General features: G+C 37.0%; 1 protein-coding gene across 1 annotated transcript in view; it reads right to left on the bottom strand.

Moving 5' to 3' along the window:
• Positions 1–17,369, bottom strand: part of ltk (leukocyte receptor tyrosine kinase) — an 89,407-nt gene that overhangs the window by 31,978 nt on the left and 40,060 nt on the right. The window contains exons 8-15 of the mRNA XM_073827645.1: positions 16,768–16,868; positions 14,171–14,331; positions 11,478–11,572; positions 10,262–10,345; positions 8,565–8,739; positions 5,204–5,354; positions 4,985–5,116; positions 4,548–4,704 (exon numbers count right to left, since the gene is read on the bottom strand). Of these exons, the coding sequence (XP_073683746.1) occupies positions 4,548–4,704; positions 4,985–5,116; positions 5,204–5,354; positions 8,565–8,739; positions 10,262–10,345; positions 11,478–11,572; positions 14,171–14,331; positions 16,768–16,868 (1,056 nt within the window). The remainder of the gene's footprint in view (positions 1–4,547; positions 4,705–4,984; positions 5,117–5,203; positions 5,355–8,564; positions 8,740–10,261; positions 10,346–11,477; positions 11,573–14,170; positions 14,332–16,767; positions 16,869–17,369) is intronic.

Genomic DNA, 17,369 nt, shown 5'->3' with positions numbered 1-17,369 from the left:
ATAGCTGGAATTTGCTGGAATAATACTTGTCATGTATCCAATTCTAAACCACAGAGTAACTGTGAAATAATTTCAATGTCAAAGCATAGAAAACAAGCAGTGACCCTAATGCTAGACATTGGTGATTGACTGGACATACAGTCTCTCATAAGGAACTAATACTAAATAAGGAATTCTGATTCATTCTAACACTCAAAAACCCAAATTTTTCTGAAAAATGTTAAGTCTGGTTAAATTATAAATAACTGCATAGTAGGCCTGGTCGATATATTGAATATTTGCGATCATATTGCGATGATATTGCAACAATTTTGACGACGATGTAAAATTTGAAAATATTGTGATTATCGTATATATTTCAAATTCAAACATACTTTCCCAAAAGAACACGGCGAACGTCCAATATTACATCCCCTTACGTATTACCAAAGACTATAGAATACCCAAGACTTGTCACTCGTATAGTTTTGAATGGGGGAAAAATGCAACGCTTATCATGGCCGCGAAGCCCCGCCTTCTTAATGAAAGAGCCAATCGTTGATTAGTAAAGTCAGCGCGTCACTGCAGCTGCCATTCTAATGCTGCGTTCCAGGCAGTTTTTTTAACTGGTAAATCACCACTGAAAAACAACGACTTACGACTTTGTAGCGTTCCAGGCAAGTCACGCCAAATTGCCTGGGCACATTTATGAATTACTATTATTTTTATATTATCATTAATTTGATTGCAACGTTATATTGTCCTAAGCTCTGTTTTTCCACCGTGTGCCACTTGCATAAACACCGCACGCATTAGGGCTGACTTTGTTGTTTCGCGGGCTATGTCACGTCAGAACTCGTAACTGGGAGTACATCGATCTAGTACGAGTTCACGAGTGGGAAGTCACGGGTTTGACTGCCGTTCCAGTGCACTTTCACGGCTAGAAGGTCGGAAAAACACGGGTTGTCTGGAACGCGGCATAAGTCCCGGTTGCTATAGAAACAATCGGCGCTACGTGCGCTCAGTACTGCGCATGCGCACTGGCTGATCTAGCCCAAAAAATAAGCGTTTTTAACGCTATTGGAGCACAAGGAACCATATTTATGAGGCAATTCTTGTCAGATTTCATTGGTGATTTCAAATATGAAATTGAATCGTAAGCTTGGTGAACAGTTTTGGAGAATTTAATGTTTCCCCATTCAAAAAGTTAGGAGCTGTACTTGCATGCCCAAGAGGTGTTTCAAAGATGGCCACCGAGTGATGTGAGGTGGGGGAGGGTCTTTTTTACAGATTAGCAAAATGGAGACTAGTGTTAATTTCGTTAATGAAAACTATGACGAAAAATGTTCGTTGACGACCTTTTTTTTTTTTTCTTTTTTTTGCGGACTGCTGTACACGCCTCTACTATGCAAGCTTTAATAGAGTCAGAGCACTAATGCCGCATTCCAGGCAACCCGTTACTCGTGTTTTTCCAACCTTCTACCCGTGAAGTGCGGCGGAACGGCAGTCAAACCCGTGACTTCCCACTCGGGAACTCGTACTAGATCGATAGCCCGCGAAACCACTATGTCAGCACCTACGGGTGCGGTGTTTATGCAAGTGGTACACAGTGAAAAAATAGCCTTTAGGACAATATAACGTTGCAAACAAATGAATAATAATGTAATAATAATAAATGCGCTCAGGCAGTTTGGGGTGACTTGCCTGGAACCCTACAAAGTCGTGAGTCGTGATTTGAAGTCGTGATTTACCAGCTTAAAAACCTGCCTAGAACGCAGCATAAGAGTCATAATCTGAAGGCCATGCCCACCAGGGGGGAAAACAAACCAACGCTCTCCATTGACTTTGTATTGTGGGAGCTGCCTCCTTGTCATTTCTGACTTATAACAAAAAACAGAACAATGTCTAAAAGCTGCTACGTGACAAGGTGTACAATAAACAAGCTAAAAAACACAGAACTACGCTTTTATACGCTGTCGACCTAAAAAAACGAGTGTTTAAGAACATAAAAGTAGAGCGCAAAGTGTCTCTGAGATCTACACCCGCTGGAGGGAAATTTAACGGTGACAGTAAACATTCATTATTTAACCGTGTCAATGATTATTTCACCACCCTGAAAGGAGGAAATATATTGAGAAACTAATTTTTATTGGTCTATGTCTGTGCACCCTTTTCCTTACCTTTCTTTTGTTGGAGAAATGATCCAACTGAATGGCCCAACGCCAAATACCCTGACATCTACAACTATTTGTGTCCTTAAACAATAGTTTTTTTGGGGTGGACAGCTTATAAAAATTTAGTTATGTGTTTTTTAGCTTGTTTACTGTACACATTGTCTCATAGCAACTTTTAAAGCGTTCTGTTTTTGTTATAAGTCAGAAATGACAAGGAGTCCGCTTCCCGCAATACAAAATCAATGGAGAGCATATGCGCTCTGTCTCTCATGAGCGGTTGCCAGATCTCAATAGTTCAAATCAGAGCTTCGCTGTTACAATGATACATTTTCTTCCCGGTGATTTGCTTATTTTAAGCAATCTAGCAACCATGTGCACAATCTCGCACAAGCTTTTGCAGAAGCACCGACGATGATCAAAATAAAAGTTTAGCGATCAAAATACTCAACTCAACCAGTCTGTGTTCTGTCATGAGATCTCGACTGGATTGTTTGCGATTGTGATCGCTGAATAAATGCACTTACTTAACCACTGTTGTTTAAATAGAGAAACATAGGTTATTGAAATTTTGAATTACTATTAGGAATGTCACTGTTATAATATTTTTCAATTCTTTTACCAGTTTTCATAATATAGACAGAGAGAGTGCATAAAACTTTGGTACTCACTTATGAATCAGTAGACTACATGAGGTTAAATAAACCATGTATGAGTCCACATTGTATTGATTTGTGCTCATGGTGGTGGAGCATCCATGAGGCACATTTCCCCAAATTTGTTAAGAAATACCTATGTGTTCCAGCAACTAGCTCCCCATCTGAGAGGGGATTTAGTGCCAGTAGGAACAGTTTCATGCCACAGAGCTTCTCTTAAACCAGAGACAGTTGACAGACTTGTGTTCTTCGCTAAAAACTTGTAAAAAAAAAAAAAAAATGCTTGTCTCAGTTAAAATATTTCCCCCTAGTTGCACAGTATAAATTGTGAAATTAAAGCACTTTCTGCATTTGTTTTGAATTACTTCAGTTACATATACATGTGTTCATTTAATAAAAAGCAGTAAGTGATCACTAGATTTTTTTAACTGCCTAAATTTGCACTAAACATTTAGCATTTACTTTGTAACAATAGCTGTTCTATCTAAATAGCTTTTGTTTTTTTTTAATGGGGGCAAAAGAAAATCATGCTTTTTATTATTATTATTTAAAAGTGAATGCAAACATATCGAGATATATATTGAATATCATAAAAATGTACAATATCGAGATATTATTTTTTATATAAACTACTGGTCAAACGTTTGGGGTCAGCAAATTTTTCTTCTTTTTTTTTGAAAGAAATTAATACTTTTATTCACCAAGGGTGTGTTAAAATGATAAAAAGTGATAGCAAATACTTACATTGTTAGAAAATATTTATATTTTGAATAAATGCTGTTCTTTTGAGCTTTTTATTCATCAAAGAATCCTCACAATTTCTAAATAAATACTTTGCAGGGCAACTGTTGCAATATATAATCCAATATAGATCCAATATAGATCATTCTAATAATAAATCAGTATATTAGAATGATTTCTGAAGGATCATGTGACACTTAAGACTGAAGTAATGGCTGATGAAAATTCAGCTTTGCATCACAGGAATAAATTAAATTTTAAAGTATATTATAATAAAAAAACATTATTTTATATTGTAATAACATTTCGCAATATTACAGTTTTTTTCTATATTTTTCATTAAATAAATGCAGCACTGATGAGCATAAGAGACTTTCTTTAAAAACATTACAACTCTTACTGACCCCAAACTTTTGACCGGTAGTGTATATCGCCCAGCCCTACTGCATAGTTATATATCTAAAAAGATATTGCCCCTTTAAGCGGCTTAATGAAATGAGCAACATTTTAGCTTGTAGTGCAGCTAACACGGAGTTAATTTAATTATTGTTGAACTGAATTAATTTTGGTCCATGTGACCCTGGACCAGAAAACCTGTCATAATGGTCAGTTTTTTTTAAATTGAGATGTATACATCATCTGAAAGCTTAATAAATAAGTCTTGATGTATGGTTTGTTAGGATAGGACAATATTTGGCTGAGATACAACAATTTGAAAATCTGAAATCTGAGGGTATTGTGAAAATCACTTTTAAAGTTGTCCAAATGAAGTTCTTAGCCATGCATATTACTAATCAAAAATTAAATTTTGATATATTTATGATAGGAAATGTACAAAATATCTTCATGGAACATGATCTTTACTTTATATCCTAATTATTTTAGGCATAAAAGAAAGATTGATCATTTTAACACATACAATGTATTTTTGGCTATTGCTACAAATATACCCATGCTATTTAAGACATATATATAATTAAAATATTCATTGGAAGAACACCTGCTGCTCCAGATTTGCCATTGACACCAGGGGCAGAAGTGTCATTCTCATATTGCTCCAGGAAAATCTGGTCCAGACTGCTTTCAGGGTCCTCCAGGTAGGCCTTTCCTCCTCCTCCTGCTGCAATGAGCAAAGGGACCGGTTCCCCGTTCTCCATCTGCCCCCGGGCGTCCCAAAAACAACATCAGAGTTACTTTACAATCAAGTAAAAAAAGAAAGCCTCCTATGACTCCAGACAGGCCTTCACTTCCATCTGTGTTCCAATTCAGATGACTCCAAATTATTTCAGGATGTCTCAAAAATGCACGTCTAGACAGGCACTATCAGGCAGCGACCGCCAGCCACATGGCTCCCCTTAAGGGGACTCACAAGGCTGTGATGGATGTTTTTAAGGATGTGTTTGAGACAAGAAAATGGGAAGAAAAGCAAGATCTTACCCGATAAATGTATGTGGCTCCTCCACCACCGCCGCCACCCCCTGCCCACTTCAAGGCCGAACCATCGCTGTCAAAACCATCTTCGATCACAGAAGACTCCCCAAGACAGATTTTATGGGTCAGGGGGTTTCTCTGTACATATATGAAGAAAACAGTGATGCAAACAGAGATCTATACATTGTAAATAACATGGCAGTTCTGATTTTCTGCTTCACTCACTCCTGGACAGGCATCTTCTCCTTGGTGACCGATTAGGATGTAGAGTATGTCACCTTTCTCAAGTGGGAAGATGGCTGAGATAATGACACCATGTGAGCGCTTGTTATGGTTTTTTGCTCCTTTGCCTCCTGCGGCTCCATAGGCTGAAATCCTGGAATAACAAACGTAAAAACACACGCTATACCAAATTACTAATACCTATAAAGAGTTTAAAAAGATTTATGACTAAATATCAAAGTATTAATGAATTTGTCTTTTGAGAGGGACTCATATGCAACTATTACAGAAGGTTCAAACACTCACTGATGCTTTAGAAGGAAACACCATGCATTAAGAGCCGGGAGTGAAAACTTTTGGAATTTGAAGATCAGGGTAAATATAACTAGTTTTGTCTTCTGGGAAACATGCAAGTATATTTTGTAGCTTCTCAGGGGCAGTACTAAATGAAAAAAACATCTTCAATCTGTTCAAAAGTTTTCACCCCCCAGCATTGTGTTTCCTTCTGAAGCATCAGTGAGCATTTAATCCTTCTGTAATAGTTGCAAATAAGTCCCTCAGTTGTCCTCAGTGTGAAAAGATGGATCTCAAAATCAAGATTTTTCTTACACAAATGCATCAATTCGCTTCAAAAGGCCTTTATTAACCCCTGGTGCCGTGTGGGGCACTTTTTATGATGGATGGATTCACTTTATTGGATTTCAAAATCTCAACAGCCATTCACTGCCATTATAAAGCTTGGAAGAGCCAGGACATTTTTTAAATATAACTCTGATTGTATTCATCTGAAGGAAGAAAGTCAAATACACCTAGGATGAGTAAATCATGGGGTAATTTTCATTTTTGGGTAAACTGTCCCTTTAATGTTTTATAAAGGGGGTCCCTTGCAAAGATATCATCATACTTGAGGGTCCTTGGCATCACATAGTTTGATAATCCCTCTAATAATAAGCTATTTAGCCACTAGGCCTGTGATTATACTATCATTTTAATATACTAAATATACATCCTTAGTTAATTCTAAAATATAAAAGTAAAGATTTTAATTCCCTCACATCGCTGAAGAAGATAAAACTTCCTAACTCAAGGCAAATACAATTTTTTGTTATTAAAGCCAAGCCAGTGCTTAGGGCTCCAAAACAAAAGGATACAATATAAAATAATTCAGTTTCCAATGAGGGATAGCCTGAGTTGGCTCTTTATATTTCAGTCTGGCACCCTAAATGCAATAATATCACAACATAGAGTTGTATAAGTTCATCTGATAGTTATCTGCCATATTTCTGCATCCTGCATTGCCCTTCTTTCGCAGACAGTTTTGGAGCTGTTTTTAATGAGCCCCCATGACTAGCCTCTATAATCACTGTAAATCAGTTCAAAGGCTTGACTACACAGGGGCCAGATTAAGCAGAGCACAGGAAGAGATTTATCTGTGCCTACAGCCAGTGAGTCATGCCTCTCACTGCCCTTAAAAAAAATGAAGTGTGAATGAGACTCAGGAAAAAGAGAGAGAGAAGAAGAGAGACAAGACAACACTAAGGAACTGTTTACACCAGGTATTGACATGCATCTCCTTGAAACTGAGGATCTCTGATTTTGAGACTACAAAGATGACATTGACAAAGCACAAGAAAAATGAAAAGTGTGCGACAAACATTTCACAAAAATATACAGTGCCTTGCAAAAGTATTCATGCCCATTCTTTTTTTCACATTTTGTTGTTGCAGCCTTATGTTAAACTAATTTAAATTACTTTTTTCCCACATCAATCTACAATCCATGCACCATTATGACAAAGCAAAAACAGAATTGTCACAATGTAAATATATCGAAAATAACAACAAAAAAAGGACATTGCATAAGTATTAACTCAGTACTTAGCTGAAGTACCTTTACAGCACCAAGTCTTTTTGGGTATGATGCAACAAGCTTTGCACATCTGCATTTGTCAGTTATCTGCCATTCTTCGCCTCACCTCTTCACCTCTCAAGCTCTGTCAGGTTGGATGGGTCTGGCAGACATTTTCAGATTTCTCCAGAAATGTTTGATTGGGTTCAAGCCCAGGCTGTGGCTGGGCCACTCAAGGACATTCACAGAGTTGTCTATAAGCCACTCTTGCTGTGTGCTTAGGGTTTGTTAGAACATGAACCTTCTGCCCAGTCTGAGGTTATGAATGCTCTAGACTGGGTTTTCATTAAGGCTATCTCAATCTATTTTGCTGTGTTGAGCTTTTCTTCTACTCTGACGAGTCCCTCAGTCTCTGCAGCTGAAAAACAGCCTCTCGGCATGAGGCTGCTACCAGCACACTTTACTTTTGGGATGGTACTCTGTAGGTGGTGAGCAGAGCAGACCAGAGAATCTTGTTTCCCACAGTCTGAGGGTCCTTTAGGTGCTTTTTTGCAAATTCCAAATGTGTTTTCATTTGTCTTCACTGAGGAGATGATTGAGTCTTGCCACACCACCAGATTGGTGGAGTGTTGCAGTGATGTTTGTCCTTCTGTAGGTTCCTCCTATCTCCACATATGGTCATGGAGCTCAAATAGAGTGACCATCAGGTTCTTGATCTCCACTCTAGCCAAAGCCCTTCTCCATCAATTGCTTAGTTTGGCCAGGAGGCCAGCTCTAGGAAGAGTTCTGGTTGTTTCAAACTTCTTCCATTAATGGTAACAGAGACTACATGTTTCTGTGAATCTTCAATGCAGCAGATCTTTTTCCTGAACTCTTGCCCAGATCTGTGGCTTTATGCAATCCTGTTTCTGAGCTCTACAGGCTGTTTAATTTTTTTTTCTACCTCAGGGCTTGGTTTTAGCTCTGATATGCGTGTTCAGCTGTTAGACCTTTTGATTAACATGTTTGTCTTTCCAAATCAACCCCATTCAATTGAATTTGCCACTTAAAGTGTAGTGACATCTACAGTACAAGCAATATGAATGCTCCTGAGCTAAAATTTCCACTGTCCGAGATAAGGGCATGAATACTTATGCAATGGAATCATTTAATTTTTTCATTTTTAATAAATCTGCAAAGATGTCAAAAAACTGTTTTTGCCATTATGGTGTATGGAGTGTAGAATGACATGGGGAAAAAAGTTATTTAAAGCAGTTTAACATAAGGCAGCAACAAAAAAACAAATATGAAAAATTAAGGTATATGGATACTTTTGCAAGCCACTTTATTTGAATTGTAATCATTTTGGATATTAGTCACAAGCATAGGATTATCATAGACCTCTGATCTTGTTTAACCAAGTAGACTTATTTTATAAAACAGCTTCACAAAGTCCATGAGCTAGTTCCTGTACAGTACATGTATTTGAATCCAAGAACAACTCTAAACCAGAATGATTTCAAGCTGCTAAACTTACTTATACATATTAGTAGCTGGAACCCTCCACATCTGAACCCCCCTGAGAAGGCCCTCCTTTCCCACCATCACGCTGACATTGCTGTTGCGGTAGGCACTGTCACACTGGGCTTGAGTCGGGCCTAGAGGTCCGCTTGCTCCACAGGAAGTAAACCACCATGTTATTAGGGATGCCTCTGAAAATAAAAGACCCTGGTTATGTTTTGCAATGTTTTTACAACTTTTGTTTTTGCCTTGACAAGGACAAACTGCATTTTAAAGGGGATGTCGGATGTCTATTTTCCACAAGTTGGTATAATTCTTTAGGGTCTTCATGAAATGTCTGTAAATGTAATGTAAAACAACAGCCTTTTTACCTTGTCAAAAACAACTCTGTTCACAGCAACCAGTTTTGGTGCGAACTCTTTAAATGCTAATGAGCTTTGCTCACCCCGCCCCTTTCCATCGTGGAAGATTAAGACTCTTATGTTCACTTTTACATGCAACTACAAAACACCTGCATTGCTTACAAGACGTCGCTACAACTGTTTGAATGTGGAGAAAATGGCAGACAATGTACAACTGGCTGAGGGCTGAATTATGCTAATACAGCAGTATGATGTCATATTTCTCAGAAAATCAAAACAGCTTGATAATTGAGACTGTTTAGGTTGTTTGGGGATTAAAAAAAGAAGTGAATGGGTTTTTATCATTGTAGGGTGACTGTGTCCACACACGGCTAAGACACATTTATATGCATTTATTGCATCTGATGTCCCCTTTAAATTTTTTTTTTAAATTAGGGATGTAACAATATTATTAATATTTTGATATCGACAGAATCTGTCAACTGAACTAAAACCGAAAGCACAGCATGGCTTAGTCCCTTCATCAAGCGCAGACTTCCGATCAGATCATGATCCAGTGTTTTCCGCGCCTCAGAATGGATCAAGTGCAACGGCCACCAGTTAAGCTTTATTTTCACGGCAGATGATTACAGCCTATTTTCACTGAAGCTGGTGTTTTCCTTCAAAATAAAAGCTCTACTGTTATTTCCATCAAAATAAAAGCTTAAAAGTGCAGTATGAATGAGGGTTGCCAGGTTTTTCAACAAAACCCACCCATTTTTTTTTTTCAACAAAACCCACCCATTTATTACTAAAAAAAAAAACATGTGTTTCGAAGGGATATTCCCGGTAAAAATCACGCTCCGGGGGGGTCAAGTACACAACAATGATATGAATTGCTGACAGGGAGTGATTTAAATGCAGTCTAATTTCAAAATAACTCTTTCAAGTGTAGAAATTAGGACAGAAGTATTGTAATTTCCTTACTGTAGTGTAAAGCAAAAATAAAATACCTATTAAATATTAATTTTCATGTATTTTACAGTGCAGTTGTTTTACAATATATAGCTATTACTGTCATTGTTGTTATCTTTATTATGATTTGTGTGAATGTACTTTAGACTGAGACAGTATACCACAAATAAAAAGAGGCTTGAGTCCCCTTTAAAGTTCAGGTCTAAGTCAGTTCACCGACTTTTTTCTGACCAAGTTTTCTTAGTTAAGAACATAGGTTTGAGTTTTTAAAATTGTAATGATATTTCACAATACAACGGTTCATTGTATTTTTTGATCAAATAAATGCTGCCTTAGTGAACATTGCTAACTTTTGAACAGTAGTATATTTGTATAAAGCACAGGAGAGGAACCGTACCTGATGCTGAAGGTTCTGGGAGGGGGCTGGGGGAGGGGGCTGAATCAGAATCATCCGGTAGTCCTTGAAGCAGTTCATTTAGTTCTGAGAACAAGGAGCAAAATTGAAAGCATGACACTTCAAACAATCTTTTTGCTCTAGTCATCCATTTTGGTTGACTATGCTGGTTTCACCCCAACATCTTTATTTAAGCAGGAATTCCTTGGTTAACCATCTCCACTAAGGCAACTATGTTGACATACTGGATTCTTGCTAGTCTAACAGCCACTTAACCAGCACAAGCCAAGATAAACCAGTATGGACCAGTATGGACATATCTGTTGATCTTTTCAACAGGGATGATATAATGGGGTGACGAGATTTGTACTAACATTTACAGGCAAACTGAGCCAGAGTGCTTACAATTTATACCTTTTACATGATTATTCTTTCTACTTGTTTTCAGATGATCAATTCTCACTACTAACTAGCATGCATATTATTATCATATTGGCTGTTTATTAGTCCTAATAAAGCACATATTAATGGCTTATTCTCCTTGGCCATATTTTAGATTCCTTAATCCTAAACTTAACTATCTTACTAACTATTAATAAACAGCAAATTAAAAGTTTTCTGAGGCAAAAGTTGTAGTTAATAGTTAGTTAATAGTGAGAATTGGTCCTTAAAAAAAGTGTGACCAAGAGAGAATCACAGACCGTGATAAAGATAATAAGGAATTTCTCAAAATCAACGATTCTGGGAAACGAAGTTAACAAGGATAGTAAATCTCGACTTTCACAAGTTTTGAGTGTCAATTAACGGGATCGTCAATTCCTGCGGTCAACCGTGGCATGGAAAGAAACCTGAATCTGGAGATCTGTGAAAGCTAGTTAGAAAGGCAGAAAGTCTATTGTTGGCGTTTTTATGACATTTGGGAATTGTGAGATCGTCTTGAGGTCGTCTTGACGCTCTCTTTTCCTTCAAAACCAATCAAGCAGAGTCTATTTCAACTGTGTTATGAGAACCATCTCTCACTGCTAATTGGAGACAGCGGTTAGAGATCATTTGAGCGCATCACATCTTAAATTACTAAAAGGCAAAGTTTTCTGAAAACGCCGCATCGCTGTGGTGTGGTCAATAAACTTCTGCACCAGGGATAACCAAATAGACCATTATTCTGCCAAAAATGAGTGTTTGTGTGCATGTGTGTATGTGTGTGAGGCAGAAAGGTCACCTGTGTCAAAACATGCCGCACTTAATGAAATGTCATCCAGTGCAATGTCAGCCTTAGATCCAGATGTCCAGAAGGCCTGCACTTTAAGATGGAAGCTGTGCTCAAAACAAATGACAAATTATTTTAGAATAAGTACAAAGGTCAAATCAGATTTGTTCATGTAAATGCAGACATTTCTATTAAATAAAACTTGAGTACAGGTCAAGGTCCTTTTTTTTTTTTACTTCTACTTTTATTTTAAAGGATAAGTTTACTTCCCGAATAAATATGTCCTGATAATTTACTTACCCTGATTTCATCCAAAATCTTCATGTCTTTCTTTCTTCAGTCGAAAAGAAGTAGTTTCAATGCAGCTTCAAAGGGTTCTACATGATCCCAGCTGAGAAATAAGGGTCTTATCTAGTGAAACGAACAAAAAATTATATATACGACTTCACACATTATGTAATTACTAGGGCTGGGTAAAACATATCGATTCTCCGATTTTAATCGATCTTCAGTTGAACGCAACGATATTGATTCGGGAAATCCCCGAATCGATTCTTAATGCACGTGCTTCACGTAAGAGGATATAAATATTCACCTCTCGTCCTGAAGGTGTCACTAGTGTTCCTGCTGAGAGAGTTTTCTCAACCGCTGGTGATCTAATCACAGCGCAAAGGAGCTGCCTTAGATCAGATCAGAACATGTTGATCAGCTGCTTTTTTTGCAGAAAAATTATTAGGCTGTAGTTAAGAACTGTTAGTTTTATGGACAGTTAGAATGTTTTGTATAAGCAGACAAAGGCTTTATGATGGGCCTGTTTTGAGTGTTTTGAATTTAGAAAAAAAGTTTTATTTCTTAAACATGTTTGAAGTTCTTAATAGATTTCACTTTTGCACATTTACAGTCTTTTTATTTTTTTACAGTAATGTGCATTTTGCAGTTTGTTTACATGGTGTACAATGGATGCACATATTTATGACTTCTTGTTACAGTGTTCATTTAAAATAAAAGTTGTTTAAAATAAACAACTGTGTGCACCCTATTATTAATGTAGATGTGTATTTCAGTAATAAACTTAAGTAGGAGAGTTTCAGTTACCAGCATTTATATCAAAATATGGATCACATGTCTGCAAAACTAACATTTTAAATGAAATATTGATAGCTAATCGATATCGAATCGAATCGAATCGAAATCGAAATCGAATCGAATCGAAACCATAAAAATAAGAATCGAATCGAATTGCCAAATTGGTCACAATACCCAGCCCTAGTAATTACGTTGGAAAGGTCACGTAAGCTTAGTTCTTTGTCTAATGTAATGTAATTTGTAATGGCCATTTGACTTTCTTTGAACATTCGCTTTGTACTTCCGCATACGTCACATGTGATTTTTCCAACGTGTCTACATAATATGTGAGGTCAAGCTAATGCAAGACGAGCATTTGTGGTATGTTTTTACATTTTTATTTAATTAAAAAAAATGACAGATCGTTTTGTGTATAGCCCTTTGATGCTGCATTGAAACTGCAATTTGGAACTTCAACCTGTTGGCTCCCATTGAAGTCCACTATATGGAGAAAAACCCTGTAATGTTTTCTTTCTTTTCAACTACAGAAAGACATGAACATCATGGATGACAGAGTGATGAGTAAATTATCAGGAAATTTTAATTCTGGAGTGAACTAATCTTTTAAGATACTCTTTCAAAGGGATTCTTTGAAAGAGATTTCTAATCTTTACGAGGTAAAATAAATTTCCTTTTTTTATATTAAATGTTTTATTTTGATTGTTTGTATTTTAAAATTGCAATTTTAATTGTATACTTTTTATGATTACTTTTTGGCTTAACTCACAAACCCCCTGCAGTTCCCTCACAAATACTGGACCAGGGGCTTGCAAACCCAACTTTGTAACTAAATAGCCAAAATGCAAAATTTAATAACATACCTTATTTGATCTTGGAAGTTTACATAAATGCACTTTAAAAAATCTCTAAAGAATGGTAAATTTGAGAAATGTAAAAATAAGTCAATTAAGCCATTTTAAAAGTAAAATTAAATGATTTGATTATGATTCCATGAAAATCATATGACATCTTAGATTAGATGCCCCTAATGTTTTGTTTTGTTTTTTTTTTTTTTTTGCAGAGAGTGCATCTTTTTAACCCAGCACTAGGACAGGATGAACCCTTTATTTGATTTTGTGCATAAATGCTAAACATATGTGACCCTGGACTACAAAACCATTCATAAGGGTCAATTTTTTTAAACCGAGATTTATACATCATCTAAAAGGTGAATAAATAAGCTTTCCATTGATGTATGGTTACTGTTAGAATAAGACAATATTTGGTCAAGATACAACGATTTGAAAATCTGGAATCTGAGGCCAAATGAAGTTCTTAGCAATACATATTACTAATGAAAAATTAAGTTTTGATATATTCACGGTAGGAAATTTACAAAATATCTTCATGGAACATGATCATTACTTAATATCCTAATGATTTTTGGCATAAAAGAAAAATCAATCATTTTGACCTATACAATGTATTGTTGGCTATTGCTACAAATAGACCCGTGCTACTTTTTGTGGTCCAGGGTCACATTATATATAAGGAGTAAAGTCTTCCACTACACTCAATTTTTTGGGGGGAATTAATAAAAGTATTTACTATCTGGATACCAATCTATTTAAACATCTCACCCTTTTAAGATCTCTGTAATCGGCAGAGTGATTTCTTGCCAGGCGTCTTTCCAGTGTCCAGACCTCTCCCAAATAAGTGGAGACACTGACATTTCATTCTCCACCACCGACAGAAGCACGGTTCCATTGAAATCCCCATTCAGGTAAAGAGAGAATTGCAACTGCGCAGAAAAATTTGCAGTTGAGCGTCTGCTACGGGACCAGATGTCTCAGAATAATATCTTATCCATGGACAATCAAGTGTAAAATTGAAACATTGGCTGCATGTGCTGTTACTCTGTGTAAGCTATTTGCACATATGCTGTAGAGATCTGTCCCCATTTTTCATGGACAATTAACTTGAAATCTGCCCATAAAGTAAAGTCTCAGAATCCAAATATTGTGGCATAGGAAAACCATGGTTTTATGTGAACAGTCATACAGACACTTCTGTTCATAAAGTTGGGCTCAGTAAGCTTTCAGCAAGGATGCATTTAATTGATCGAAAGATTTATAATATTACAAAAGATTGGGATAGTTCAGTAAAAAATGAAAATTCTGACATTAATTGCTCACCAACTAAAGGTACATTCCAAACCTGTAAGACCTTCGTTCATCTTCAGAACACATATTAAGATATTTTTGATGAAATCCGAAAGCTTTCTGACCTTGCATAGACAACACAATTTTTGCATAGACCATTTTCAAAGCCCAAAAGGCAGTAAGGACATCAATAAAAAAGTCCATGTGACATCAGTGGTTCAACCATAATGTTATGAATATGAAGCTATGAGAATTCTTTTTGTGTGCAAAAAAAAAAAAAATCATCAATTTCTTACCTTCTGTGTCATGGTTAAAAAGCTCTCAGATTTCATCCAAAATGTCTTAATTTGTGTTCCGAAGACAAACGAAGGTCTTACGAGTTTGGAATGACATGACGGTGAGAAATTAATGACAGAATTGTCATTTTTGGGTGAACTGTCCCTTTAAATACAGTGGTGTGAAAATGTGTTGACCCCCTTTCTGATTTTTTATTTTTTTTGCATGTTTGTCACACTTTAATGTTTCAATATTAATGTTTAAATATTAATCAAAGATAACACAAGTAAACACAACATGCAGTTTTTGAATGAAGTTTTTTATTATGAAAGGAAAATAAAATCCAAACCCACATGGCCCTGTGTGAAAAAGTGTTTGCCCCCTAAACTTAATGACTGGTTGGGCCACCCTTAGCAGCAACAACTGCAATTAAGCATTTGCGATAACTTGCAATGAGTCTGTTACAGCTCTGTGGAGGAATTTTGGCCCACTCATCTTGGCAGAATTGTTGTAATTCAGCCACATTGGAGGGTTTGAGCATGAACCGCCTTTTTAAGGTCATGCCACAGCATCTCAATAGGATTCAGGTCAGGACTTTGACTAGGCCACTTCAAAGTCTTTATTTTGTTTTTCTATAGCCATTCGGAGGTGGATTTGCTGGTGTGTTTTGGATCATTGTCCTGCTGCAGAACCCAAGTTCGCTTCAGCTTGAGGTCAACAGATAGCTGGACATTGTCCTTCAGGATTTTTTGGTAGACAGCAGAATTCATGGTTCCATTTATCACAGCAAGTCTTCCAGATCCAGTGGCAGCAAAACAGCCCCAGACCATCACACTACCACCACCATATTTTACTGTTGGTATGATGTTCTTTTTCTGAAATGCTGTGTTACTTTTACGCCAGATGTAATGGGACACAAACCTTCCAAAAAGTTCAACTTTTGTCTCGTCAGTCCACAGTATTTTCCCAAAAGTCTTGGGGATCATCAAGATGTTTTCTGGCAAAACTGAGACGAGCCTTTATGTTCTTTTTGCTCAGCAGCGGTTTTCATCTTGGAACTCTGCCATGTAGGCCATTTTTGCCCAATCTTTTTCTTATGGTGGAGTCATGAACACTGACCTTAACTGAGGCAAGAAAGGCCTGCAGTTCTTTAGATGTTGTTGTGGGGTCTTTTGTGACCTCTTGGATAAGTCGTCGCTGCGCTCTTGGGGTAATTTTGGTCAGCCGGCCACTCCTGAGAAGGTTCACCACAGTTCCATGTTTTCACCATTTGTGGATAATGGCTCTCACTGTGGTTTTCTGGAGTCCCAAAGCTTTAGAAATGGCTTTATAACCTTTTCCAGACTGATAGATCTCAATTACTTTCTTTCTCATTTGTTCCTGAATTTCTTTGGATCTCAACATGATGTGTAGCTTTTGAGGTTCTTTTGGTCTACTTCACTTTGTCAGGCAAGTCCTATTTAAGTGATTTCTTGATTGCCAACAGGTGTGGCTAGAGAAACTGAGAACTCAGGTGTGATAAACCAGTTATGTTTTAACGGGGGGTGGGGGTGCAAACACGATCTGAAACATTAAAGTGTGACAAACATGCAAAAAAAAAAAAAAATTAGGAAGGGGGCCAACACTTTTTCACACCACTGCAAATGCTGAAGACTAAAATAATGGCTGCTGAAAATCCAAACTGTTATTTTAAATTGTAATAATATTTCACTGCATTACTAGTTTTACTCTATTTTTTGAGACTTCTTTCAAAAACATTTTAAATAATCTTAGTCTTTGCTGTCAGCATAAACTCTTACCTGACAGTCCTGATTGGATATAGTAGAAGGTAGAGCTGGGCTTTGAACCAGCGCCTCACTTTCATCACCACGACCTCTGACCTTAAGGAAAAGAAAGTGCCCTGAGGCGAGAAAGGATCAGTACTCTATAAAGTGCTCAGATATGCTTACAAGACAAATCTTCAGCATGGGCTTTTAAAATCTTCACAGTGCAGACAATTCTATAAAGAGCTAGAGTTTCTTACACACACACAACTAGGATACTTTTCAGTTAGGCAAGCTTGAATACAACTAGTCATAAAATGGACTTGGACACCTGTACTGTGTATATGAGATTTAGTGTTGCAAATACATCACTATAAAACAGCACTGCTCTCCCACAGCCTGTAAATCATTACAGACTCCTCCCAAAGATAACATTTCTATCATCTTAAAATCACGGTGCCAATAACACATCATGAAAATGGACTCCCATGCCATGAAAAATCCCACTGGGGACATTCATAACTAATAGGATTGTGAAGAGACGTTTGAAAGATGCTCCTTTTATACACACGGGTCTCCTATATGTCTCTGTCTCAAAGCTGTTGTATTAATCTGATGAGAATACAACAGATTTGCAT

This window comes from Garra rufa, chromosome 21, assembly GCF_049309525.1.
Source record: "Garra rufa chromosome 21, GarRuf1.0, whole genome shotgun sequence".
Lineage (NCBI taxonomy): Eukaryota > Metazoa > Chordata > Actinopteri > Cypriniformes > Cyprinidae > Garra > Garra rufa.
This window is presented reverse-complemented; position numbering and strand designations above follow the sequence as displayed.